Here is a 27,206-nt window from a genome sequence, read left to right on the forward strand (position 1 = left end):
CTTTGTTCCCGGTGGAAGCCTCTCTGTTGTGGGTCTTTTGTGGGGAGCACAGCTGGTGAGTGAGGACCAGGCTGGGTTCCTCTGAGGGCCCAGGGAAAACTCCTGTTCATCCTGGGGCTTCAGGAAGAACACAGGTCCTTTTGAAAGACAGCTGAATCTTGTGGCCAATATCTGGGAAAGTTATTGGTCTCCAGTTACATTGGCATGATTGTTAGGTAATAATTAGGGGTTAATTTTGATGCAGCTCACAATGTAGAGTAATCATTAGAAAAAGGTGGGTTAGATCTCTTAATTTTAAAATAATTTCAATGTTATGTTTTATAAGATACCATAGTTGTAAAAAGTAATACATTTCTAAAATGTCTTGAGGGTATTACTGCTATGATAACATGACACATAAGTAACAGTTCTAGTTTCGCCCAGTTCTGACATAATAACGTTTAAAAAATTGGAGATTTAAAAAAGCACAATGATGCTTTTGGAGAAAAAAAAACAGTACTTTTTTATTCAGCAACATTGTAATTAATTCAATACTAAGGCTAGGTTCATTTCACGAGGTCAATGACAATACTGTAAATCAAACTGAAGTGACACAGAGTGCAGCGCAGCTTCGCTGACGGCTATGTTGTTCAGGACTTCTGTTACGACTTCTCTATAGAGCACCGACTGACTGCTACCTCTTTCACAGAAACAAGAGTACTAAACTTGGTAACAAATCACTTGCCATCTACTAGGCCTACTACTGCAGGCCGGCTAGCTGGCTAAGGCTTGAGAACGATGCCAGAGGGCAGAGGAAGAATAAGCTACAGTATCATCTACAATAACCTGAGCAGTAACTAGTCCTGATCAGACTGGAGCCAATAACACTCCCCCTGGAATGATCACATTGTCAGACAAATGGACTCCTCCCTCACTAGCCTATTTCTCTCCTAGCCCAGAGACATGGCTGGGAAAGGACAGACAAACAGATAGACTAGACTGGTGTTGATAAGGCTGCTCCATTTTGGTTCACAGCAGTTTTTACGTGAGTCTCCCTCTCATAATGGCACTTTAACCTGGACAGGGGCGGGGCACTTCACTCCCTGGGTGGAACAGGGGACGCAGACTACTTTCTACACCTAAGGGGTGTGGCCCCGCCGAGCCCCACCCCTTAGGTGTAGAAATTAGTCCCCGCCCCCTCAGACCCGGCCTCTGGCTCCGCCTTCACGGCCAGATAAGGCTTCTTGCGGAGCCGCTTGGCTTCGTTCTGCAGCTTCTGGCGGATGTAGCCCTTGATCTCTGAGTCCGTCTTCCCTGGGAAGTAGTGCTGCACCACCCCTGTGGGTGAGAGGTCAAAGATCAGAAACCTATAGAGATGTAAAGTTATCATTACTTGGAAATAACCCGTTTTTTCATTGACATTGCCATTGAGGGCTTCCACCATTTTAAAGTAGTCAACTGGGTGGGGATTCCTATGGGTTGGGAGCGATCAGCCAATGATCAGAGCATTGTCTTCTCGAAATTGTTTTGCCTAGTTTGTAAATGGCTTTAAGCTATATCACCGCCATCTTGTGGCCACAATAAATGAATGACAAGATTTGGTTCAAGACTCCAGCACTGCAGGTGGCTGTAAATCACCAATATTAGCTTTAGACTTTTTTTCAAACATCAAAATTATCAAAATCTTTAAAATGGAGATATCCTCAATGGCGCTGCCCATGTTGTCAGATGCCATAATGGCACAGATACAACGTTGAGATCTCTATACATCTCTATGCCTGTCCCAAGATTACCGTAGTCTATACCGTAGTCTATAAACCACAGTTCAGGTTCCAGACAATGGCAGATTTGAAGTCAAACGGAAATAACAACACTGTTACATTAGTCATTTAGCAGACACTCTTATCCAGATCGACTTACAGTCACTGCATTCAACTAACTTTAATAGGAAAGTATGAAGTTGATGTGAAAAGTATTTCCATTGTAGCATGAGGTAAGTGTGGGAAGTGAGACATGTTCAACTGCAGTATGGGGGTGTGACTAGCTGTTATGAGGGCGTGTGACTAGCTGTTATGAGGGAGGGGGTGTCTAGCTGTTATGAGGGGGTGTGTCTAGCTGTCTCAGGTTGCAGTAAAGACGAGACCTTACTTAGTATTGCCTGGATCTCGTCTGCAGGCAGGGCAGGCTTGGGTTGGCCCCTCTTGTTGTTGACGATGCCGGAGATAGAGTGAGAGGCCAGGCAGTCCCTCTCATAAAGGCCCCGGAGCAGGTCGTTGGTCAGCTTCTGGGCAGTTGTCCCCGTGTTACAGCGGTCAAGCAGCTCCGCAGTGATGAACTGTTGGGTATAAGACATTAGGTTGCATCTTCAAAATTGTAGTGGCCCATCCCATTTTAGAGATACAGTGGGGTCCCTAATTATTGGCACACTAGATAAAGATGAGAAAAAAAGACTGTATAAAATAAATAATACAAATACTGAGCTATATTGTATGCTAAAAAAATTGGTAAATTATATTATTTTATACTAATACAGTTGCTCAGAGAAAGAGATAGGGGTCCAAATTATTTTGCTTCCACTGTTCCTGGGGCCCTTGTTATGGTCAACGGCATCAAGAACTTTACCCAGTACCAGTATTTTTGCCAAATACCTGGTTGTCTCTGCCAGGAGGCTGACACTTGGCCAAAAGTGGATCTTCCAGCAAGACAATAACCTCAAACACTAATCAAAATCCACAAAGAAATGGTTAATTCACCACAAAATCAACATTTTGCAATGGCCATCTCAGTCTCCGGACTTGAACCTCATTGAAAACCTGTGGTTTGAATTGAAGAGGGCAGTCCATAAGCGCAGACGAAGGATATCAAAGATCTGTAAAGATTCTGTATGGAGGAATGGTCTAAGATCCCTCCCAATGTGTTCTCCAATCTCATAACACATTTTAGAAAAAGTCTCAGTGCCGTTATCCTCACAAGGGACGCGTGCTAGAATATTGAAAACAGAGGTGGCAATAATTTGTACCCCTATATTTTATTGTATTACTTGTTAAACAAAATATCTTTCTCTGAGCAATTGTATTACTATAAAATAATTACATTTGCCAATTTTTTGGCATACAATATAGCTCAGTATTTGTATTATTTATTTCATACAGTCTTTTTTGCTCATCTTTATCAAGGGTGCCAATCATTATGGACCCCACTGACATTCTGCTATAAGACCAAGAACAAGGGCCTTTCAGTCAACTTCAAAGAAAACTTTTGCATATTGCTTGACATCAAAAGTGACTTCTAGTACAGTTTTTAACCTCTCCCGAAAACGTTTGATATATATCTTGGATGTCAAAGACACTTAAAGGGGTTCATCACCTCCTGATAGAGGGGTGGTCCGTTGATCTGGGAACCCCCCTCATGAGACCTCGGAGGGTGTCCGTTCTGGTGAGGGTGGGGGTGCTCTAGTTTGGCAGCCCAGCACCCGTTCAACACCCCTGGAGAGGACAGCAGAGCCGACGTTGTCATGGCATCACTCCTCACCAGGATCTCAGGCATGCTGGGAGATGTAGTTCTCCGGTCCGTGCTGCTCGACCACACCTCCGTCCTCTCGATCAGGGCCTCCAGGTTACGTGCCAACTTTCCACACGCTAGCATACAATAGCATGGCAGTCATTAGCATGAATCCCACAAAAATCCAAGAGATTAAAGCATCCTGGGTTGCTCTTAGGCACAGATCTAGGAACAGCATACCCTCCCTGACTCCTGACCTTAATCATTATCAGGGGAAATAAAAAAGTGAACTTAGATCAGTGTCTAGGGGCAACTTCCTCCTACTCCTCCTGCCTGGCCCTCACCTGTGAGGCATCTGATTTGCTCCCTCAAGCTGTCCATCTCTCGCTGCATGCTCAGCACCATGGCAACCAGGTCAGCCTTTGAGCATGACTGTAGGTCTCCAAGACCCTTTAGAGACATTAAGAAGTCAAAAAGTCATACATAGACAGTCTGAAACGCTGTGGCCTAAACCACATGCACACACTCACACACACACGCACGCACTCACACACTCACACACACGCACGCACTCATACACACTGCCATCAGCCAGTGTACCTCTGCCATGAAGTCGCCATCCTCGATGCGTTCGACACTGGGGTTGTCTGACACTAGTACCTGTTTGGAGATAAGAAATCAGTCATATAAGTTGTCTCACTTGTATGTAATTGTGGGTCAGTCAGTGATTATTTTTTATTTTTTATTATATGATGTATAGTTGGATATGGTCAAAATCATAACATCCGAAAATCCCAGGGGTAGACTGTGATGATGATAAAATATTGTTCTTCATAAATTCTTGTCTTGCCAAAAAATTCATAAAGTTTCATTGTCAAGCTATGATTCAGCATCCTTCCTTAATTTAGGAGTAGCAGCAACATGTTACTTGTTGCTGTCTTGGCTTGTCGTTCTTTTCACCACCTCCCCTTGCCAAAGGTTTGTGCTTTCCTCTCCTCCTCTCTCTCCATCATTGAGATCAATGGCTGCCCCCACCATGCCTCTCTCTCACATCAGCGCCATTATGACAAAACACCGCTGAGAGGTGAATGCTCTCTGTGTCACTACTACTACAGCCTTGTGGCTTCCAAGTTATAAACCCTCAAGTGAGGAGGTGGGGTGTTATATTACTAACGTACAAATAGGATTTATGTCGGTCGGTCAACATGCGCATATGATGCCACCATAATGAGCAGACGCGTGCCAACCCCGACAGATTAATAGAGAAAACTTTGTCCCAAAAATATTATATGATAAGAGTCGACCCAAACCCTCGTTTTCAACTTCTGGAGAGCGGTGTTGCATGGTGGATTCTCTTCTCCGTTCTCTTTCACCGGGTGTGTGTGCTTTCTTCTCTTCTGCAGTCTGTGCTGTAATAGACAGCCCGGGTAGGGTAATTAGCGACATAAATCGTGAGCGACAAATACTCGCCCCTCACGGAATGGGCAGCTACTGTATAAAGACCAGACTACAAATAACCGTTAAACGTTTACGTACACATAGAGGCTGGCTGTGCGATGTCGGGATGTCAAAGTCTTCATATTTAGGGTCTTCCTCCTCCTCTTCTTCATATTCGAGGTCGAAAATGCGCTTTGCTATTGTTTTCCTTCTCATCTTTCTGCCATTCTCCTTTTCCCCCGCTGAAACAGTGGCTGCTTCTTGAACATGCTGATCAATACACTGTGGTCCGCTCCCCGACTTTCGCGTCAATGCTGGGTAAGCACCCGCAGCAACCGTGGCGCGGGGAACAATATTTGTTACAGTTGTCCTACTTAGTGTACTTATTGCATCTAATTTAGTAGAACTGTGTTTCACACACTTGATTTAAGCTGATTTGCGGTGAAATGTACCGTGGCATGACATGGCAACATTGGACAAAGCCTGCTCAAGATGAAAGCAGAAGTTATAGCTTTGGGCATGATCATGACTTTCAAGTGCATTTATTGTATAATTATTTAACAATTATTTAAATGGGAGGGTTTATTCGAAGGGCTAAAGTACACTATGTGAATTTCAATTGCATTATTAGGCTATAGCCTACAGTTTAGGCTAGGCTACTGTCCCTTACGAAAAACCACATGAATTTCACATGTGATCTTAAGTGAAGTGATAACATGTAAAAGCAACATGTGATAACATGAAACTATACATGTGAAAACATTTGAGCACAAGTAAAAACATGATCTCATGAAATAAATGTGACAACATGGGGATGCAAAATGTCAACATGTTATACCATGAAACTACACATGACAACATTTGAACGTTTTTCACATGTGAAAATGCAATTCCACATGTAAGAGTTAGATTTTAATTTGAAAATTGTTCATATGTGAAAGTGCACATTCTTTTTCACACGTGAAAATGCAATTCCACATGTTAGGTTTCACATGTAAAATGGCAAATGTCACATGTGAATCTGCAATTCACATGTGACGTGAAAACATGTTAACCTCCTCACATGTGAAAAGTTGGTGTTAACACATGAACTCTATATTGAATACATGTGAACATATGGTTTCACATGTGAACAACTGACCTCACATGTCTCTTTTGTTTTCACATGAACATTCCAGCTCAATATGTGAAAACATGTATTTCACGTGAAACTGAAAATGTCACGTTTTTTGTTGTTTTAAGGGAAGTAATTCAATGGTATGGGGATTTTAAGGAGGTTAAGTGGTACGCTGTTCAGCTAAAATGTGTAAAAAAATATATATATTTAATCAATGAGAATATGATTACATTTGACATGATCACTTAGTGCTGACTTTTCAATATGATCCCACCTGGGATTTAAACACATAACCTCTGGATTTGGGTTATGGTGATCTTTCTGCTGTGCTAAAAAGTCTATAGCATTATCTGAAGTCCCCTACACATTCATTAACTATAATACATCTCCGCACTTGGCAAAAGTGCCATCTGCACTGCTGTTTTAGTTATCAGTTAATCTGACTATTCTCTATTAATTGATTTCATTGACTAACAGTGCATTTGGAAAGTATTCAGACCCCTTGACTTTTTCCACATTTTGTTACGTTACAGCCTTATTCTAAAATTGATTAAATTGTTTTTCCCCCCCCTCATCAATCTGCACACAATACCCCATAATGACAAAGCATAAACAGGTTTTTAGAAATTTTAGCAAATGTATTAAAAAAAAAATTTCTCTCTGCAGATCCTCTCAAGCTCTGTCAGGTTAGATGGGGAGCGTCGCAGCACAGCTATTTTCAGGTCTCTCCAGAGATGTTCGATCAGGTTCAAGTCCGGGCTCTGGCTAGGCCACTCAAGGACATTCAGAGACTTGTCCTGAAGCCACTCCTGCGTTGTCTTGGCTGTGTGCTTAGGGTCGTTGACCTGTTTGAAAGTGAACCTTCAACTCAATCTGAGGTCCTGAGTGCTTTGGAACAGGTTTTCATCAAGGATCTCTCTAAGCTCTGCTCCGTTCATGTTTCCCTCGATCCTGACTAATCTCCCAGTCCCTGCCACTGAAAAACATCCCCACAGCATGATGCTGCCACCACCATGCTTCACCGTAGGGAAAGTGCCAGGTTTCCTCCAGACATGACGCTTGGCATTCCAGGCCAGAGTTCCCGAGTGGCTCAGCGGCCCAAGACAATCTTGTTTCTCATGGTGCTGAGGCGTCCTTAAGGTTGTTTTTCCAAGACTGTATCACAAGCGGGCTGTGATGTGATTTTACTGAGGAGTGGCTTCTGCCTGGCCACTCTACAATAAAGGCCTGAGTGGTGGAGTGCTACAGAGATGGTTGTCCTCTCTGGGTTGCTCCTATCTTCACAGAGAACCTGGAGCTCTGTTTCAGAGTGGGACCATCGGGTTCTTGGTTTCATCCCCTGACCACCCGACTCAATTTGGCCGGGGTGGCCAGCTCTAGGAAGAGTCTTGGTAGTTCCAAATTTCTTCCATTTAAGAATGATGGAGGCCACTGTGTTCTTGGGGACCTTCAATGCTGCAGACATATTTTGGTACCCTTCCCCAGATCTGTGCCTCGACACAATCCTGTCTCAGAGCTCTACGGACAATTCCTTCGACCTTAGGGCTTGGTTTTTGCTCTGACATGCACTGTCAACTGTGGGACCTTATAAAGACAGGTGTGTGTGCCTTTCCAAATCATGTCTAATCAATTGAATTACCACAGGTGGACTCCAATCAAGTTGTAGAAACATCTCAAGGATGATCAATGGAAACAGGATGTACCTGAGCTCAATTTTGAGTCTCATAGCAAAGGGTCTGAATACTTATGTAAATAAGGTATTTCTGTTTTCGCTTTGTCATTATGGGGAATTGTGTGTAGATTGATGAGGAAAAACATTTATTCGATCCATTTTAGAATAAGGCTGTAACGTAACAAAATGTGGAAAAACTGAAGGGGTCTGAATACCTTCCTAATGCACTGTATCTCAGGGTTTTCTGTATCGTTGTCTAATGTTTTCTGTATCGTTGTCTAATGTTGGTGGGGTATATTGTTTTGTTTGAATGTTACTCCTGAATCACTATGATGAATATAATAGTTTTTCTTGAGTGTATTGTACAAAGCTGAGATTTACCTTGAAGTCCAAAGTGTAGGAATATAGGTGAAATCAGTCATTGACACAGACATGATGGCGTAGCAGGAATACTGGAATGCTGTGAACCAAAAATCCCAGTTGAGGACATGTTGAATAATTCTGACTGTATAAATGAACATACACAATGTATGTCAAAGTGTGTCAAATAAGTAAGTGGAAAACACTGGGCTATTTTGTCATGTTCCGGGGACATCCTAAAGACTACTTTTTGTTTGCAGGGCATCATGTGAAGATTTTAATCCACGTGAAACTTCGTGTGAAATATCATCCCATGTAAAGTGTTCCAAAACAACATGGTTTCACATTAGGAGTATTTTACTCCTCTAATAGCGGAGTAATAAAGGCCTAGTTCACTAATTTTGTCGGATTTTTATATATATATTTATTTATCGGGGGTGTTGTAGCACCCACAGCACTCCTACTTCTCGCGGCTATCTCTACCTATATTGTAATTGTGTATTGTATTTTACAGTATTGTATTGTACTTCTGTATTGTAGAGGTCCTGTACGTGGCTCAGTTCATAAGAGCATGGCACTAGCAACACCAGATTTGTGGGTTCGATTCCCACTGGGGTCACATACCAATATGTGTGGACTGTTATAATTTTGGATAAAAGTGTCTGCTACATAAATGGCTGGTATTACAGTACTGTGTTGGCCAATGCCATTTTTGTAAAGCTAAAAACAACGGCAGCAACTTCATTTAGGATACATGATTACTGTATAGGGGATGCATTTCTTTCTGGTTTTGTACTTTCTGGATCATTAGTGTGGCTTGCGACACTTTAATTTGCGTATTGGTATTTTATTTTGTTGATATTGTATTAGTGCACTGTAGGAGCTAGAAACACAAGCATTTCACTATAGCTGCTGTAACATCTGCTAATCTGTGTGCGAGACCAATAAACGTTGATTTGTCACATACAATACATCTCTGGTCTTGTCAATATGTGATTTTTTAAAAACTTACTGTGTAGTAAAATCATGATAGTCATCATCATAGTAATACATTCGAGTATGTATCATACTTTTTATGTTTCTACTTTACAGACATACATTTTCATTATGTAGTTCTCAAAATCTATAGTAGACATGTAAAATCTATAGATTTACCAAACAATTAAGTGATCATCAATTAAGAGCCGTCGGATTAAGTAATAGTCAAATGTATTTTAACTAAAGAGAAGATAATCATATCAAAAGTAACGTGAGCATTGCATTGTGAAAGGCAATTACTCTATATGAACATGTATTACAATGTAAAACATATTTCTAGATGAAACACTGTTTAAGTTTGGTGAAAAAGTGACTGTATGATTTTGTGTGTAGTACTTAGTCAATTGAACATTTGCTTAAAGTTTTGTAACAACTGCCTTTTTGATGATCTGTTTTGAGTTTTGTACTAAGAGTTATGAAAATGTACCACATACTTGTGAAAATTGCACCAAAGTGATAAAAAAATCCACAGGCACATGAGCTTTCAAAAGAGGAAACAGATTCAGGGATCAGAGGAGTGCTGATTTTTGTTGTGTGTGTGTGTGTGTGTGTGGCCCCATAATTGTGGATGAGGTGTCAGGCGCAGGAGGTAAAACAACGAAGTCCAGAGTTTATCGTTACATAAATAAAATGCACTCCAGCGTCAATAATGCGAAAATATCACAAGGAAAATATTCCACCTTGGCAATAAACAAATAGGAAGAGTGCTAAACCGAGCCACTCACTCTCACAATGAAACAATCACTCACAAAGACAAGGGGGAACAGAGGGAACACTTATACACAGACTAATTAGGGGAATGAGCACCAGGTGTGTGTGATTGTCAAGACATGACAAGTGGAGTGATGAGAATGGGATCGGTAGTAGGCTAGTAAGCCAGGTGATAATGCACGAACGCCGAAACCCGCCCGAACAAGAAGGGGAGGCAGCCTGGGCGTGAAGTCGTGACAGTACCCCCCCTGGACGCGCGGCTCCAGCAGTGCGGCCAACCCCGGCCTCTGGGCCGGCCAGGAGGATGGAGCAGAGATGGCACCGTGGAAATCCCTCAACAGGGAGGGATCGAGGATGTCCCTCCTTGGGACTCCAGCACCGCCTTCCACCAAGTATCCCTCCCACTCTACGAGATACTGAAGGCCCCCCACCCGACGCCCCGAATCCAGGTATGGAACGACGATTGTACGCCGCGGCCCGATGTCCAGAGGACGGTGCAGTGAACCTCCCACACCTCAGACTCCTGGGAGCTACCACCGGCCTGAGAAGAGACAATGGAACGCAGGGGTTAATACGCCAATCTGGAGGGAGTAACAACCTATATGTAACCTTGTTTATCCTCCCCAGGACTCTGAATGGCCCCCACAAACCGCGTGGGCTCAGCCTCTGCAGCAGCAGGCGGAGGGTAGATTCCGGTCGAGCCAGACCCGATCCCCCAGTACAAAAACCGGGGCCTTCCGGCGGATGGCGTCAGCTGCCAGCCTTCTGACTATGCAGGACGGGCGCGGGCTGGAGACGCAACGTGGGCAGCGCCCCAAGTCTCCTCCGCGTGCCGAAACCAGTCATCCACCGCAGGAGCCTCGGTCTGGTTCTGGGTGCCACGGGGTTCCGACCGCTTGGTAACCCAAAACATCATTGGAAGGGTGTTAGGTTAGTGGAGGAGCTGCGTAGAGAGTTCTGAGCGTGATCTGCCCATAAGCGGCAGAACACCCGACCACTTCCCCGGGTCGGGTCCTGGACAGTAGGTCCGCAGGAACCTACCCACATCTTGATTCACCCTTTCCACCTGCCCATTACTCTCGGGGTGAAATCCAGAGGTCAGGCTGGACCGAGACCCCCCAGACGCCCCTTGAACGCCTTCCAGACTCTAGACGTGGAACTGGGGACCTCGGGCCGGACACTATATCCTCTGGTACCCCAGTGCCGGAAGACGTGAGTAAACAGAGCCTCCGCAGTTTGTGGGGGCCGTGGGGAGACCGGGTAGAGGAAGGAGGCGGCAGTGACTGAAAGCGATCCACAACGACCGGGATAAGTTGAGCTACCTGGGAGAGGGGAAGATCAGTAAGAAAGTCAATACTAAGGTGAGACTGGAGGGAACTGGTAAAGGCTGAGCCCCGGGCTGGGAGGCGCCTAGGTGCCTTACTCTGGGCGCACACCGACAGGAGGAAACATACACCGCCGCCCAGCCAAGGTAGAGCCACCTGTACTTCTCGGGTCAGGCAGCGACATGTACGACCGAGCACATGGATGACCAGAGGAGGGTGTCGTGTGTGCCCAGTAGATCAGACGCATCACGGATAAGCGCAGGCACGCCACTGCAGCCCAGCTGGACACTGCGGGGTGGAGATGGATCTGTGCGTAATGCCCGGGCGCCATATCCGCGTCTCCACGCCCATACTACCGGAGCAACACAATGCGATGAGGCCGGAGTATGGGGGGTGTTGTTCTGGGCCTCTCTGTGTGTCATACAGCCGAGACAGTGCGTCTGCCTTCCACATTCTCCGCACCCTGAATGTATGAGAGAGTGTGAAATCAAACCGGGTGAAGAAGAGGGGCCCACCTGGCCTCGCGCAAGGATTCAGCCTCCTCGCTGCCCGAATGTATCCAGGTACGTTGTCTGTCCAGATGAGGAATATTCGCCCTCACCAATGCCTCCACACGTCAAAGCTCGGACAACAGCCAGCAGCTCCCTATCACCAACGCCGTAGTTCTGTTCCGCCGAGCTGAGCTTCTTCGAAAAGAAGGCACAGGGGCGGAGCTTGGGTGGCGTGCCCCGAGCGCTGGGATAAGACAGCGCCTATCCCGACGCTAATCCACCTCCACTATCAACGCTAGTGATGAATCGGGTGAGGCCAGTACCGGGGCTGAGTGAACAGACCCCGCGACTACTGAAGGCCAAATCAGCCTCAGCAGACCAGCGGAGCCGGGACGGCCCACCCTTCAACAAGGAGGTAATGGGAGCTGCGACCCCAAAGCCCCGAATAAACCTCCGATAGTAGTTGGCAAAGTCAAGGAAGCGCTGCACCTCCTTCACTGTGGTTGGAGTCGACCAATTATGACGGCTGAAATGTAATCTCCCTCCATCTCCACACCTTTGGTAGCAATGCGGTATCCGAGGAAGGAGATTGACTGCTGGAAAAACTCATACTTCGCTGCCTTGGCATAAAGATCATTCTCCAGCAGTCGGACCAGTACTGCGTAACCAGGGACACATGCTCGGCGCGCGAGCGGAAACACCAGGATGTCCATCGATGTCAGACCACCACACCGCCGACCAAGCTTGTCCCAAAACACCTCGTTCACAAAAGACTGAAATGGATGGAGCATTCATCAAACTGTAGGGCATCACCAGGTATTCAATGCCCAGAGGTTGTGCTGGAGCTAGTTTTCCACTCATCCCCCGAATACTACCAGGTTGTATTCTGAGGTCTAATTTGGTGAAAAAACGGGCCCCATGCATTGACTCAATCACTGAAGGAATGAGGGAAGAGGATAACTAAATCGTACAGTCACCTTATTCAGTGGTCGATAATCAATGCACGGGCGTAAACCGCCATCTTTCTTCTTCACAAAGAAGAAACTAGAGGAAGCAGGTGAAGTGGAGGGACATATATACCCCTGGTGCAGGGACTCGGTGACGTATGTTTCCATAGCCTCCGTTTCAGCCTGCGACAGGAGATACACATGACTCCTGGGAGGTACAGCGTCTACCCAAAGGTTTATCGCGCAATCCCCCTCCCGATGAGGTGGTAATTTAGTCGCTTGCGTCTTGGAAAACGCAGTGCCAGATCATGGTATTCGGGGGAATGCGCATGGTGGTGGTACCATCTGGACTTTCCACTGTTGTCGAACCAACGGAAACACCTAGACAGCTACCCCGGACACTCACGCCGGACCACCCCGTAAGAACCCTCTGCGGCCATGAAAAATTGGGGTTGTGAAGGGCTAACCACGGAATACCTAAGACTACAGTGATCTGCTCAACATGCGTCAACTATGTACTCATGGTGACTGGTACAGTAACCTCCTTAACCAACCCGGACCCTAATGGTCGACTATCAAGTGCTCTGATGGGGAGTGGAATGGATAGGGGAACCAATGAAATGCCTTGATGGCGTGCAAATGCCCTGTCCATAAAGTTCCCAGCTGCGCCTGAATCGGCTAGCGCCTTACACTAGGAAACTACCAGGTGATCGGGAAAGGAGATAGATAAGGTACAGTGCACCGCAAAGGGCTCTGAACAATTTTGGGTGTTCGTTACCTGAGGTGATGCGTGAGTACCCTGCCTACCGCCTCCAGACCCAAGGAACGTTGACTGCGATGTGAGGTGGATTGTCCCTTCGTGCCACCAGAGTGGCACTGTCGCTGTCCTCCTGCGCGTCTCCTCGACCGGCGGCTCCCCCAGCTCCATCTGCTCGGGGTCAGAGTCGTCCCGGAGTGGGAACGGGCAGACCCCTACCAGGACGTCCTCTGGCGGCTGGCAGATTGTCCAGCCAGATGGCCATGTCCACCAGTTGGGAGAACGATAGCATGGCATCACGCAGGCTAGCTCCGTCGGACATCCTCCCTTAGGTGGCACCGGAAATGGTCGATCAGGGCCCGCTCGATTCCACCCGACCCCGCTGCCAGCGTCCGGAACTCCAGCGCATAGTCCTGTGCGGTCCTCATCCCCCTGCCTCAGATGGACCAGTCGTTCGCCACCTCTCGACCCTCAGGCGGGTGATCAACGGCCTGAAAGAGGCGAGCAAACTCCCCATAGTCCTCCAACGCAGTCACCTCTCTCGTTCCACACCGCGTTGGCCCACTCCAGGGCTCTCCCACAAAGGCAGGAAACGAGGACGGATACCTTCTCCCGCTCCAGTGGCGCCGGCCTAATGCGGGAGAAATACAACTCTAGCTGGAGCAGAAATCCCTTACATCGCGCTGCCGTCCCATCAAACGCCCGGTGGCGGGATATCTGGATCCCTCCAGCGGCTGGGGTGTAGGTGGCTGGATCCGATTGACCAGCTGGTCTCGATAGATCGGGTCCCTCTCCCTCTCCAGGCGTTGTACTACCTGAAGAACCTGATCCATCGCTTCCCCCAAGCTGGCCAGCATCAAGGAATGCTCCTGGACCTACAACCAGGCCTAACTCCATTCAGCAGGTGAGTGATTCTGTGATGAGGTGTGAATGAAGGAGTCAGGCGCAGGAGATAAAACACCGAAGTCCAGAGTTTATTCGGTTTACATAAATAAAAAACGCACCCAGCGTCAATATGAAACTATCACAAGGGGAAATATTCCACCTTGGCAATAACAAATAGAAGAGTAGCTAAACCGAGCTACTCACTCTCACAATGAAACAATCACTCACAAAGACAAGGGGAACAGAGGGAACACTTATACACATACTAATTAGGGGAATGAGCACCAGGTGTGTGTGATTGACAAGCAAGACATGACAAGTGGAGTGATGAGAATGGGATCGGCAGTAGCTAGTAAGCCGGTGATGACGAACGCCGAAACCTGCCCGAACAAGGAGGGGAGGCAGCCTCGGCGGAAGTCGTGACAATAATGTAGGTTCTCATATGAACTCTGTCCAGTCATTTTAGGTACCCCTGATCTGATGGTTGCTATACAAATAGACACTTTCTGGAATCAATTTATTAAATTGGAAACAGATCACTATCAGTGGTTCCTCTCCTTAAAGAGCTAAACACAATGGCACCACAATACTCTGCATCAGAGTTCCCTAAATGGTGATGTGTAGCCAATTCCTGGGTTGTGACTTGTGACCAGATGCACATTGTGTGGTTTATCGAGAGCTTTTCATGGTGTCAATGTATTCTTGGTGTTTTCTACCCACTGGGCAAAAATTGGTTGAATCAACAGTGTTTCCACTTCATTTCAACAACAAAAAAGTATATGTGATGATGTTGAATCATCGTGGAAAACTGATTGGATTTACAAAAAGTCATCAACGTAAGAATTTTGTCTTTTTTTTTCACCCAACTTTTAACCTAAATCCAATGACATGGTGAAATGTTTTGTTGATTTCACGTTGAATTCATGTTAGTTGACAACTCAACCAAATGTAAATCCAAACTAGACGTTGAAACGGTGTTTGTGCCCAGTGGGCAGTGACTCATAATAACCACTGAAAGAAACAATATGACCCATATCTTGTCTCCTGATGTGCAATATTAATCAATAGCCTTTTCATTAAAGTACAGTTCATTCCTGATATCCTGATAGTTCCCCTTTGTGTGCTTCTAATAAAATGTTTGTAGAACTTAATCTCATCGTGAGATAATAATAATAATAATAAGATGTAAGAACTTATATAAAGTGTGGCATTGAACTACGACATGAATGTTAACCATAAAGGAGCTACATAAATGTAACAGTCCCTTTCCCTTGTAGTAATTGTGTTTCAGATAGCACAGGGCGGCTCCCCCTAGGAATAACCTATTGATTCATCCACTGCATATTTTTCACACTTAAGTGGGTCTGACACTGAAAAAGGATATATATTATATAATATTGACGTCTAGTCTTCTCTCTGAGGAACATTCGCCTGCAGAGCACCAGCAAGCCATCAAATCTATACTCTGCCTCCTGTCTTTGATGGAGAACAAAGAGAGAGAGAGAGAGAGAGAGAGAGAGAGAGAGTCAGAGAGATAGAGAGACAGAGAGAGAGAGAGAAAGAGACAAGAGAAAGAGAAAGAGAGAGAGAAGAGAGAAAGAGAGAGAGAAAGAGAGAGAGAAAGAAAGAGAGAGAAAGAAAGAGAGAAAGAGAGAGAGAGAGAGAGAGAGAGAGAGAGAGAGAGAGAGAGAGAGAGAGAGAGAGAGAGAGAGAGCACACAAAACACACAAAGCCAACCACAGCTATAGCTTGTTGCTTCACCTCCCTCCTTCCCATGCAATCGCACTTCTTTTTAGAAGCCGATCTCCGCCAAGCCAGGTGACTGGCCCCTGCTCAGGGCCCTGACTGCCCCACTCAGGGGTGTCCCTATTGACAGCTGAGGAGCCAAACACAGATTACAGTGATATTAGAAGGGCCAAAGTGGGGTTCAAAGGAAAAAGTCATGTTTATCAGGCGGCGATAAGGTTACACACGGAACCTTTCCTCCGGAGTGAAATTGAAACTGTGGCCCCATGCCCCTGGAGATAATAGAAAAATGAAAGCTCCATCCAACAGAAGCAGGACGTTTTCCCTCCCTCCCCGGCCTGGCCCCCATTATAGATTGATAGAATGAATGTGGCCATAAAGAGAGAGGCTGGACTTTGACATTGAGTGGGTTTTGATTGACCAGACGGGGGCTTCAGGGTTGAACTTTGACCCCTTCCCCCAGCAGTCCCGAGGGCTGTAAATTATTTCTGATGAACAGAGCCAGTGGTGGCCGAGGTGGACACACACAAACAAGCTCATACAAACACACATTCACATGGGATCAGTGACCACTGCTGAGGCCTAGACACTCACACATGACACACACGCATAGAAACACACACACACACATACAAGAACACATACAAGAACACATACATTACGCATGAATGAAAGAAGTCATGCTGATAGACATAACACAATCCAACGTAGATGTATCTAATAATTTGCTACTCTCTTCCTGTATTTATATCTAGTGTGTGATTGTGAATCAAAGAAATGTGAGTCTATTTGTTTCATTGTGCTGGGCATATGTGTGTGATCGTAGCTTATATCTGTATGTGTGCCTGGATGCCTGTGCTTCTCTGAGTGTAGCATGAGTGAGTCTGTGGCTACCTGTTGTTTGTCAAGTCCACAGGCCTACCGCTGATGGACAGGTTGAAGGCTAATGTTTAGAGAACGTTCCACGCTCTGTCTCTCAGATCAGCCCCCCCGCCGTGCCGATTTTTCCTCTCCGCTGACGCCGTTTTGTTCGCCCCTCATGAATATGCAGCGGCTGATTCCAGGGGAAAAGAATGATTTCTGGGAGAAGCATGCTCTGGCCATAACTAAGACTGACACAGGGTATTATGGGACAATGCTCTGGCATTCTGTGTCCCAGGCATGGCCAGGCTGTGAACAGTGAATGTCTCTTCCCGAGATACAAGTAGAGGGAAAGGCCTCAGACATGAGGAACCATGTGGAGAGCAGGAGCTTCAGCTGCACAGCAGCCCTTATAAAGATAGTATTTTCTATTTCTCCAATGGGACTAACGCTGTTTGAAAATATATGGAGGTATTTTGGTTGAAAATGTATAGAGAAGGTTTGGTTGAAAATGTAGGGAGGTAGTTTGGTTGTACATGTATGGAGTTAGTTTGGTTGAAAATGTATGGAGGTGGTTTGGTTGTAAATGTATGGAGGTGGTTTGGTTGTAAATGTATGGAGGTGGTTTGGTTGTAAATGTATGGAGGTGGTTTGGTTGTAAATGTATGGAGGTGGTTTGGTTGTAAATGTATGGAGGTGGTTTGGTTGTAAATGTATGGAGGTGGTTTGGTTGTAAATGTATGGAGGTGGTTTGGTTGTAAATGTATGGAGGTGGTTTGGTTGTAAATGTATGGAGGTAGTTCGGTTGAAAATGTAGGGATGTGGTTTGGTTGGCCAAGGTGCACTATTGTGATAGCTGTGAGCACAGTCATATAAAAATACTATATGGCATTGTATGGCCTTGGTATAAATCTGAAGAGAATTTAAATTAATCTGCTGAATTGATTGAGACTGAGACTGGATTGACCCCAAAACGTGCCAGATACAGTACATTACTACAAATGTCTTAGACAGGTTAGCCATTGTGTCTTCAGGTGTCTGAATAGTAGCATAGTTTTGGGTGCTTTAGTTGTCCAGATGCCATTCACCCCGCCAAAACCCTGTCAGCCAGCCTGTCATGTTTTATGTCAGCCATCTTAGCCTCTATGTAAAAAGCAGAGTCCTTTTTTCCTCACCCCTCAGTGATGTCACCGATGGGAGTTTCACCCCTGTTATATCATTTGGCGCAGGTCACTGCAGAGTCCGGACAGCGGGCTTTTTGCATGTGCTATAATTCACAGTGTGACTTTGATGATAATAGCACTAATAGTGGTGTGACAGTGACGGATGGGGCAGAGCGACATTAGAGGCCTACAGACTGACCCCTGGTCCAATCAGAGCACTTCCAGGTTAAAAGGCTTCTACTGCCCACCAAAGGCCTTCCGCACTGTGAATGAATGAGAGAGAGAGGGGGGGGGTAGCTGGGAGGTTCAATCAAGATCCCTTAGTCAGGACTATAGACAATAGACACACACACACACACACACGCACACACACCAATTCCTTCAAACACCATCCATTCAAATATAAATTATTTTCCTATTAATCGGAATCCACATCACCACCATAGCTAACCAAAATGCAAAGGCAAAAACATTCCCTAGGCCCAAACCACACGTTTCAAAATCCCTGAGAAAATCCTGTTTTGTTTACCGCTTGCCAAAGCGGTGGTCTACGACGCCTGGCTTTTGGTTGGTTCCCCTCTTGATCAGAGAGGGCGCCTCTTCTGGAGCTCTGGTGGGAAAGTTGCGCTGGCCGACCAGGGCCATGTGTTTGACATTAAGCCCAATCAGGCTGGGTCTCATTTCTGGTGAGTGCAGAGAGATTAACAGGCAGGCAGATCCAGCGGGTGATAGATGGCTGGGCCTACTTTCCAGTGGGCGGATGGAAATCAAACATCACGACAGAACCATGGGGGCTGTTTGCTTTATTTGCAAGGCCCGTCAAGGCCCTGAGATTTATTGTAAGCGTACGCGGGGTCTTGATTAGCAGAAACACGGCTCTGCGTCGAGAGAGAAAAAAGACCCACGGTGGGATGTGTGATCTGTGTCAGTTGTAGAGGTGTATTTGTATTCTTGTATGACATAAACGTGCGTTCCAACCAATGGAGGTTGGATCCTTTACAGTGCATAAGTGGAGAGCTGACGTGGGGGTAAGAGAAGACTAGAGACAGCTCCAGCCTCACACTGCTGAGTGCAATTAGCATCATTTCCATCATAAATCTCTCTCAGCCCTCCGCCAGTATGGCCTCACACACTGATACTAATGCCTGCTTGTACTTACACTCACGGAGGTCCATTGACTTGAGATGTGCCAGTAACTCAAGCTTTCAATCAAATCTTCCACTGACATCAGCATAGACTACATATTAACGAGACATGTATGCATCGATGCCAATAGAAGATTCACTTGACAGTTTGGGATACTCCGTGACAATCAAGTCAGCCGTTTCATTACGTGCATTTACTATTATGAGCACGTCTGACATAAGTCAGGATTTTGCTCTTCCTTCAGGCGTGAATATGTCCTCGACTCTCACTCAGCCTCACACACTCCTTCATGTAACTGCCTGCCTGTGCTTTCCTCCATGGTTCTCCTCAGAGGTCTCACTATGTCAACCTGCACTCTACGGCCTCCTGTCCCATCCCGTCCTGCTCATTGATCCTCATCCCGCTACCCTGTAGCTTCTTGCACATTAAATCCATTCTAATATCATAACAGGAGCCTGCTCTGCAATTAGTTCAATTAGAACCCTCCGCCCCCCACTCCCCCAACGCCCATTAAACACTGGACAGTCCTCTGCTCCTCTACCACTCCGACGCTCTTCCATTGATCCCCGTCCATCCTCCGGTCAGCCATAATCCCCGACCACGGTCCCCACGACCATAAACAACCACGCTAGACCGTGCCTTGTCAAAACCCTACGGGGTGGCGGAATTTATTGGATCCTTAAAGGTAGGAATTTGCACAGGGGAAGGAGAGGAGGCCAGCGGAGTGGGCAACATGGCGGACACCAGTGTGGGCTGCCTAGCGTGTCATAATTCAGCACCTAAGAGCCAGAGGCCCCGGGATGAAGCGTGGTTGGCGGATTGATTTAGTGTCACGGCAGGTCTCGCCCCCTTCATATGATTATGTGCCTTATTAAGTGATCCGCTGAGTGTGACAGGTTGATGTTACTGAGGAGCACCCACTCACTCAATCGTCTTTTTTTTATCCACCAGTGTATTGGCAGTACCTTTCTTCTACCTTCAGTCACATCTCAGGTCATCCTCTTTCTTTTCAGGGAGAAATATTGGTTGGTCGTTGTTCCATTTTGTGGCGGCCATTTTGGTCTCCAGCTTTCCAGTGTTGGCATGGCCTCAAGGGGACTTGGGAGGCAGGCTGTGTTCGGTCACATCAAACCTGGAGGGGTTATTTTTGCTGAGCTCGTACCTCTATATGTAACACAATACCAAAGGGTCTTTGTCACCCATTCGTGCAGCATGTGAGCCAATTGAAATCTTTAGTATTTAATGCTATCTGTTGTCCTTCAAGTGATTCTCCGATCCATATCTAACTCTATCTTTCATTAAAGAAACATTCAAGTGAACAGTTTAGATGCAGTTAGTTAGAAGAAAAGGGAGCTAAAGAAATAAAAAAGACGAACTCGAAGAAGAAGTCGTCAAAGCCTCAGAGCGGAGGGAGACCTTTACTGTCTGTGGTGGCTGATTCCTGGTACCCGCTAGCCACTCATGGCATCTGATTTCCTAGAAGAATAGAGCAGTTCCACCCAGAGCGAGTCAGCTGATTCACCAGTTAGCAGAAATAGACAAAGCACACAGTTGAAAGTGTGTCATCCATTTTTTACATTGAGTGAAGAGGCTAAATGCCAAGCGCAGTACTTAAGAATGAACATCCTTGGGGCTGCTTTGTGTACGTCCAACTTTCCAAGAATCTCTGAGTGTCTGAATGTAGTGTCATGTCCTGAATTTGCCACAGTGTCTGCTGTGAACTCTTCTCAAACACTTACAGAGAGACCATTGTCTTTACAATTTGCAGGACTAATAAAACATGTGATAACAGTGTCATGCTGTATATGTATGCTCCTCCAGACCAGTGGTTAATCTTACTCTAAGCACACTATACTCCCAGGAGGGCCTCATGGGGATCTATGTGGCCCTGTAACAATCTCCAAAGTTATGTAACAGCCTGGACTACTGTACCCTCTCAATGGGGACATCTTCATTCAGCAGGTGTATAACCTGGACGCTGTGTAAAACCTTTCTCTCTATCACTTTTGCTTTCCCTCTCAATACTTTATCTCTGTCGCCAACACTCAGACAGCCCTCCACCGATTTCTCTGCCCTATTTCCCAAGGAGAAGAGAGAGAGAGAGAGAGAGAGAGAGAGAGAGAGAGAGAGAGAGGTGTTTGTTTGTGCTTGTGTGTGTGTGAGTGTGAGCATTCTGACATGCCTTTGTTGACTCTGTCTGCCTTTGTAAATCTGACTAGTGAAGGGGCACTGAGGCGACATGAGTCTCCCACACAACCAGCCTAACTGCCATGCTCTGTCAATCATAGCCAGCCACAGCCAAGCGAGAAGCCTTCACTCCCCAGTCACCACCACTATTTGGTCCAGCTAAATAACTGCAGTTGAAGGCATATGATGGCCATTGAAAGCATTTGACGGCAGCAGCGTTTGAAAGTTTGAATAAGCTTTGGTCCCCATCTGACCCGATCAGACACGACCCATGGGTGTCAAACACCACAGTAACGTCATGGCAACGTTTTAAGAACACTGCATTCCACATATGCCTTCCTATTGAGTTTATCATGGAGTATAGGATGGGGGTTGGTGAGAGAGCACTTGTTCACAAAACTCACACCATGACATTTTGATAAACCTCTGGCAATGGTTTGATATGCATTGTAAACCAATGTTTTGTAATCGTACTGGATTGAAAAAATAAATACACTACAGCTCTGTAAACCTCTACCATGTATGTTTACTTTGTATGTTTACCTTGTGTTTCCCACACTGTTTTAATCCTCCTCCTTTGTCTTCAACCCGTCTCATGTTTGAAGTAAATGTCTTTGTTTTGGGAAGATTCTTCTGGAATGACAGTGACCACGTTTGCTATTGAAGACAGGTTTGTTATGTCTGTGTTCATACTTTGGACTGAATGTAAGAAAGATGCTCTAAAGATGCATTCTCAGTCAAGGTGGATACCATCATTATAACTCACGATAAAGATATGAGCCCACGTTGGCTCCTCTTGGTGTCTTTTTTATGTAATACACGTCGCCAGATTATTTTACGTTCAGATTGAGTGAGAGAGGTGCCGGCCAGAGACTGAGGAGTGATATTGGTGTGCTTGGCTTTTCTGACGACCATTGTACTCTTCTGCCATCTACTGGCCAAAAGGAGGTACCACTTGCATGCCGATCATGTTTACGTAGCCTATCTTATACACTGAATATACAAATATTAGGAACACCTTAATATTGAGTTGCCTGTCATAGAAAGAGCAGGTGTTCTTAATGTTTGGTATACTCACTGTATATGGAAAACAGCTCTACAAATTATTTATTGTTCCCAAAAATCGAATAATTATGAATAATCCTTTAAATATGTAAGAATAATACATCTTACTAATTGATTAGGGGTTACTTAGTTATTAATGAACAAATCATAGCGTACCAAACACTTATTTTATCTTTGTCAAACGTGCGTTAGAGTGTATGCATTGAAGGAATAGAAACTCCATATTTGGCCCTCAATATTTAGCATGAAATGGACCTTGATGTGAACTATTATAAACATAAAGAGTTGGTAGGCAAAACAATTGCAATGTCCAGATTTGGGGAAATATAGGCCTTTTTTCATTTCAATAGATTATCAAATGTAACTGATTCCTACATGTTTATTTTTCAAATAGCCTACCATGTACAATTACATTCTTGAATTAATTTGAAACGAAATTCAAAGTTTATGTGTAGGGTATAGCCCTAAAGCAAGGCTATATATAATGAAGCACATCAAATTATGGTGACACAGCCTAAATCTAGAGGCCTATTGGACGCTCTGGGCCTTTTAGTTACAGCATGTGGAGTTTTGGAGACCGAGTGGCCAAGTCCAATATTGGGGAAATAGCCTACAAACTTCGGCCATATATGGCATTGAGAATCCCATTTTCAAAACAAGGTAGTCTAGGTTAGTCTACCTTAGCCTTTATTTTCCCACATAAGGCTCGAATTTACGTTTGCTTGATTGACTTCCTGTTAATTATATTTTCTGTGTAACCTCTCAGCCCCGCCTGTCACCTCATATTTTCAGAAACCCGTCGCCTTGTTTACTTTCCAAGACGATAAATCGTTTTCATTTTACGACGATTGTGTTCGTCCGCGGTCTGAGATTGTGTGCGAGTTTATTTGTTTAAGAATGGGGCATCATTTATATCCCGGGCGCTCTGTTTGGGCAGATGGCGGGCTTTGGTGCGCCAAACAGGGCTACGTGTTTATTTGAAATGGAGCATGTGGCACGCTAGGGTAAAGAACGGCCCCAAGGAGCATGTGGTCCTCCCGTCGCTGATTGAGAGACGATAGTTTGGCAGCCTGGCTCGGCTTTTGACAAAATGCAGGAGACAGGACTGGTGTTTTGTTGAAACAGACCCGCCTGTTTCCACCGGGCCGGGCGCGCGGGGCACAGAGACTGACTCGCCTCGAGTGCGGGCTGTTGGCTGTCCGTATTCTTTATGGCGTCGGTTGTAACACCGTGTGGATGTTAATTAATTTTATATGTCCAGCTGGAACTTCATATAAATGTAATTACATTTCTAGATTACATTAAATATGACATTTCACAGGCTAAAGCATTTGGCAATGGAAAAATATTGGAGAGTTAAACATGTACTAATTTTAGGACATCTTGTGCTTCCATAGTGCAGGTGAAAATATGAAATTAAACGTTCATATTGAACGAATTAAATCTTTGCAAGATAATTAGATTGGGAAGGGTGTTGTTGATTGTTCAATTAAAACTAACGCGCTCCTTAAAACATAATAGATATAGGACCTACTATCAGTGAAATTATAGTTGCAAAAATGATGATGGTCTATACTCCACAGACCGTCAACAACAGACCTACAGGGTAAACAACTGAGTGGAAGGGCTCACATTAAAGTTTACAGCAATAAGGCAGATGCATTTGACAGTTATAGCCTAGAAATGTAGTGTAGTTCATGAAAATGTTACAATCTTATATCAATTGTAATTGCATAAGAGGTTTTAGTTCTCATAAGCTAGTTTATCAGTAAAGCATTGTCAATTTTTATACTTTATTTATACTGTAATAGACAACACATAATATGATCTTAGACTACAGAAAATGATACAACCTATATGTAATCCCACAGTCTTATTTAAAGACAAACAAAAAATAGAAATCTTCCTTTGACCACGGTGGATGATTGACAGTATATCCCCTATTCCACCCCACCCTTCCCTGTCTCCATCCAGCTCAGCCCACTTTTACATCATCACTGGAATAGCCAATCAGCTGGAGACCAATTTGTCAATGTCAGGTCACACACCAATCAGCAAAATATATGGTAATACATTCCAGCCAATAAGAGTCAGCCTTTGTGCTTCATGACTATATATATATTGGACCTGGGCTGCATCTGTCACATAGACAGTTGGGAGCCAGCTGGATGATCTTATGGAACTAAATGAAACTGAGCAGAACAAACCTTGAGGCTGATGTTATAGGCATATTGATGGAGACCAGGCATGGATGTAGGACTATCTTAGGGGGGGGGGAGGATATACACACTTATGTATGTGGGTGTCTTTCTGAATTTGGTTTTGTCAATACCAACTATTTAAGTAGCCTTCATTAAGAACATTAAACACATTAATAACACATTAGTAACATTACACAACAACAACAGCCTGAAAATACATTGATAGAGTGGACAAGGGCAGGATTTACAGAATGACATAACTACATTCTATGTCTGTCTGTAACATTGTCCAGTGTTGTCTTAGCTAAGTGCTCCCTAGATAATCCTATGACCCAGCTTTGGGAGAATCTGACCCAACGGCCCGACTGCGGACCATGTATCCCAGGAATCCCAGCCCCAAATCCCCATTCCACTCCTGGACATCCCCCCTGAACCCCTCCCATTACCCAGAGCACCATGGCCCCATCATGGCCATGCACTGCCTCTGCCTGGCTTGTACAAATCACCCCCTGTCACTCTGTCAGGGCTGTATAACATCATTCACCCTGTTTGACTTGGCTCTCTCACAAAGGGGGCTGAATGTGTGTAAGTGTGCGCTTCCCACTTGTGCTCGGAGCCTCGGACCTCTGCGTCACACCTGCTTTGATGGAGGCCAGACCACGGGGCTGCAGAGCCCGTGTCAAACTCTCTCTGGACTCTGTCTTAGAAAGAGAGGAGAGGGTAGAAACGTTGTACCTGTTGAACTTTTACACTTTCACACAAACATTACACTTGTTTTCTCTTGAATACAGTACTATGGGTAGGCTCCCCACCCACGTTTCTTCCCCCCTCTGTGTTCAGTTGGTAAGCATGGCGGTGGGCTGGATTCCGATGAATAGGAAAAATAATTTAAGTTGGATGGATTGTGTTTGAAGGAATATTCTCTCTCTCTCTCTCTCTCTCTCTCTCTCTCTCTCTCTCTCTCTCTCTCTCTCTACTCTACTCTATCTCTCTATTACCCATATTCCTGTGTGAAAACCTCTTGTCAAACTCCCACTTAGGCTTTGTCAGTGGGCGTTACTGGGATGGGGGCAATGGAGGTTATGTTGCCAGAGAGCCTCCCTCACTCTCTCCATCTTCCCCCCCACCTCATTCATCCTCTCACCAGTCACTGGCAGCTTTTTGAGGGCACATTTTGACTGATGATATGGCCACTTCTCTGTACCCAAGCTGCTGAATGATCATGCAACCTAAATAAGCTGTTGTCTTTTTTAGGTATTTATGGCAAAGGGTGACATTGTGGGTTTGTGGTTCTCAAACAAAGTTGTCTGTGAAAGGCATTTATTATTTTATTTATTTATATATATATATATATATATATATATATATATATATATATTATTTATTTTATTTTACTTTTCTCTGATTAGCTCTGTGGCTGAAACCAAAATGAATTCATAATTTTACTTGGTAAGCCTATTTGCTAGGCCAAGGCCTATTGGCATATTAAGCTATAAAAAACAACAATTAATATCTGATGTGTATTAAAGTGTCTGTTTTAATTTAATTATGGGGCATTTGCTAGCCTACAGTTGTTGTTATTTTATTCTTCCTCTCCTCGTGAAGTTGAACTATCGCTGACCTTTCAGCATTTTCTTCTGCCTCTGTCTGATATGAGATGATGGAACCACGTGTTTGTGTGTGTTTTATTGCCCATACAGTTCAGACAGTGGAGGGACGTGAACGCATGCGAGAAAACGTCCGGAAAACAGATGTTAGTAGGCTAAAAAAAAACAACGAATAAAAGTCCAGCTGGGTTGCTTTTGAGTTCGCCGTGACAGATGGAGATGTATCTGATATCTATTACCACTCACGCCTTGCTTCTAAAAGGCCATAATGGATGTTGCGTGTTTCCTGAGGATGTGGCGCATGTGCGTCGTGTGCCCACAGTCAACTGGTGCGTTGATGATGATAGCTCGTGCTGAGTGCAGCTAAAGACAAGAGAGGGAGTGGATGTTTGTGAGTGAATGTTTGTCATTTATCCTTTTGCTCGGGAAATGTATCATCCCACGTAATGAACCAAAATGCTTTGAAGGCTGGTCATGGCTCACATCAACACCATCATCCCAGACCCACTCTAATTTGCGTACCACCCCAACAGATCCACAGGTGACCAGCCTTTCAAAGCATTTCATGGCTATGGATGTGAGTGCTAAGGGTCGATAGTCATTTAGGCAGGTTAGACCCCTCCAAGCTCATCAATAAGCTCAGGACTGGGACTGAACACCTCCCGCTGCAACTGGATCCTGAACTTCCTGACAGGCCGCCCCCAGGCGGTGAGGGTAGGCAACAACACATCTGCCAGGCTGACCATCAACACGGGGCCCGTCAGGGGTGTGTGCTGCTTAGTCCCCTCCTGTACTACCTGTTCACCCACGACTGCGTAGCCGTCCACGACTCCAACACCATCATAAAGTTTGCTGGCTGCATCACCGCTTGGTACGGTAACTGCAAAGCACAAGTATTATTAGCCTATGTTTCTGTAAATTGCAATAGGCCTAATGGTAATGAAAAAAACATGACAGGCTATCAGCATAGGCCTCCCTTACTGGTCCTCTGTAGCACTCAATTGGTAGGA

General features: G+C 45.2%; 1 protein-coding gene across 1 annotated transcript; it reads right to left on the reverse strand.

Annotated features, from left to right (window-relative positions):
- Positions 1 to 475: 475 nt before the first annotated feature.
- Positions 476 to 5,342, reverse strand: LOC121550847. The gene is made up of 7 exons (XM_041863236.2): positions 5,017 to 5,342; positions 4,791 to 4,889; positions 4,081 to 4,140; positions 3,825 to 3,930; positions 3,346 to 3,617; positions 2,128 to 2,314; positions 476 to 1,317 (listed from the first exon to the last, which is right to left on the reverse strand). Exons 1-7 carry the CDS (start codon positions 5,131 to 5,133, stop codon positions 1,151 to 1,153), a joined length of 1,008 nt encoding a protein of 335 aa, XP_041719170.1. The 5' UTR covers positions 5,134 to 5,342; the 3' UTR covers positions 476 to 1,150.
- Between the last annotated feature and the right edge of the window lie 21,864 nt (positions 5,343 to 27,206).

Source organism: Coregonus clupeaformis, chromosome 35 (assembly GCF_020615455.1).
Source record: "Coregonus clupeaformis isolate EN_2021a chromosome 35, ASM2061545v1, whole genome shotgun sequence".
NCBI lineage: Eukaryota > Metazoa > Chordata > Actinopteri > Salmoniformes > Salmonidae > Coregonus > Coregonus clupeaformis.

Bases quoted from the DNA above. Each gene is read 5' to 3' on its own strand.
- LOC121550847 (XM_041863236.2), bottom strand. From the start codon at position 5,133: ATGAGAAGGAAAACAATAGCAAAGCGCATTTTCGACCTCGAATATGAA. The intron at 2,315-3,345 runs GTGATGAACCCC...TATACCCAACAG, and splicing joins GACCACCCCTCTATCAGGAG to TTCATCACTGCGGAGCTGCT. The intron at 1,318-2,127 runs GTAAGGTCTCGT...TCTCACCCACAG, and splicing joins CGAGATCCAGGCAATACTAA to GGGTGGTGCAGCACTACTTC.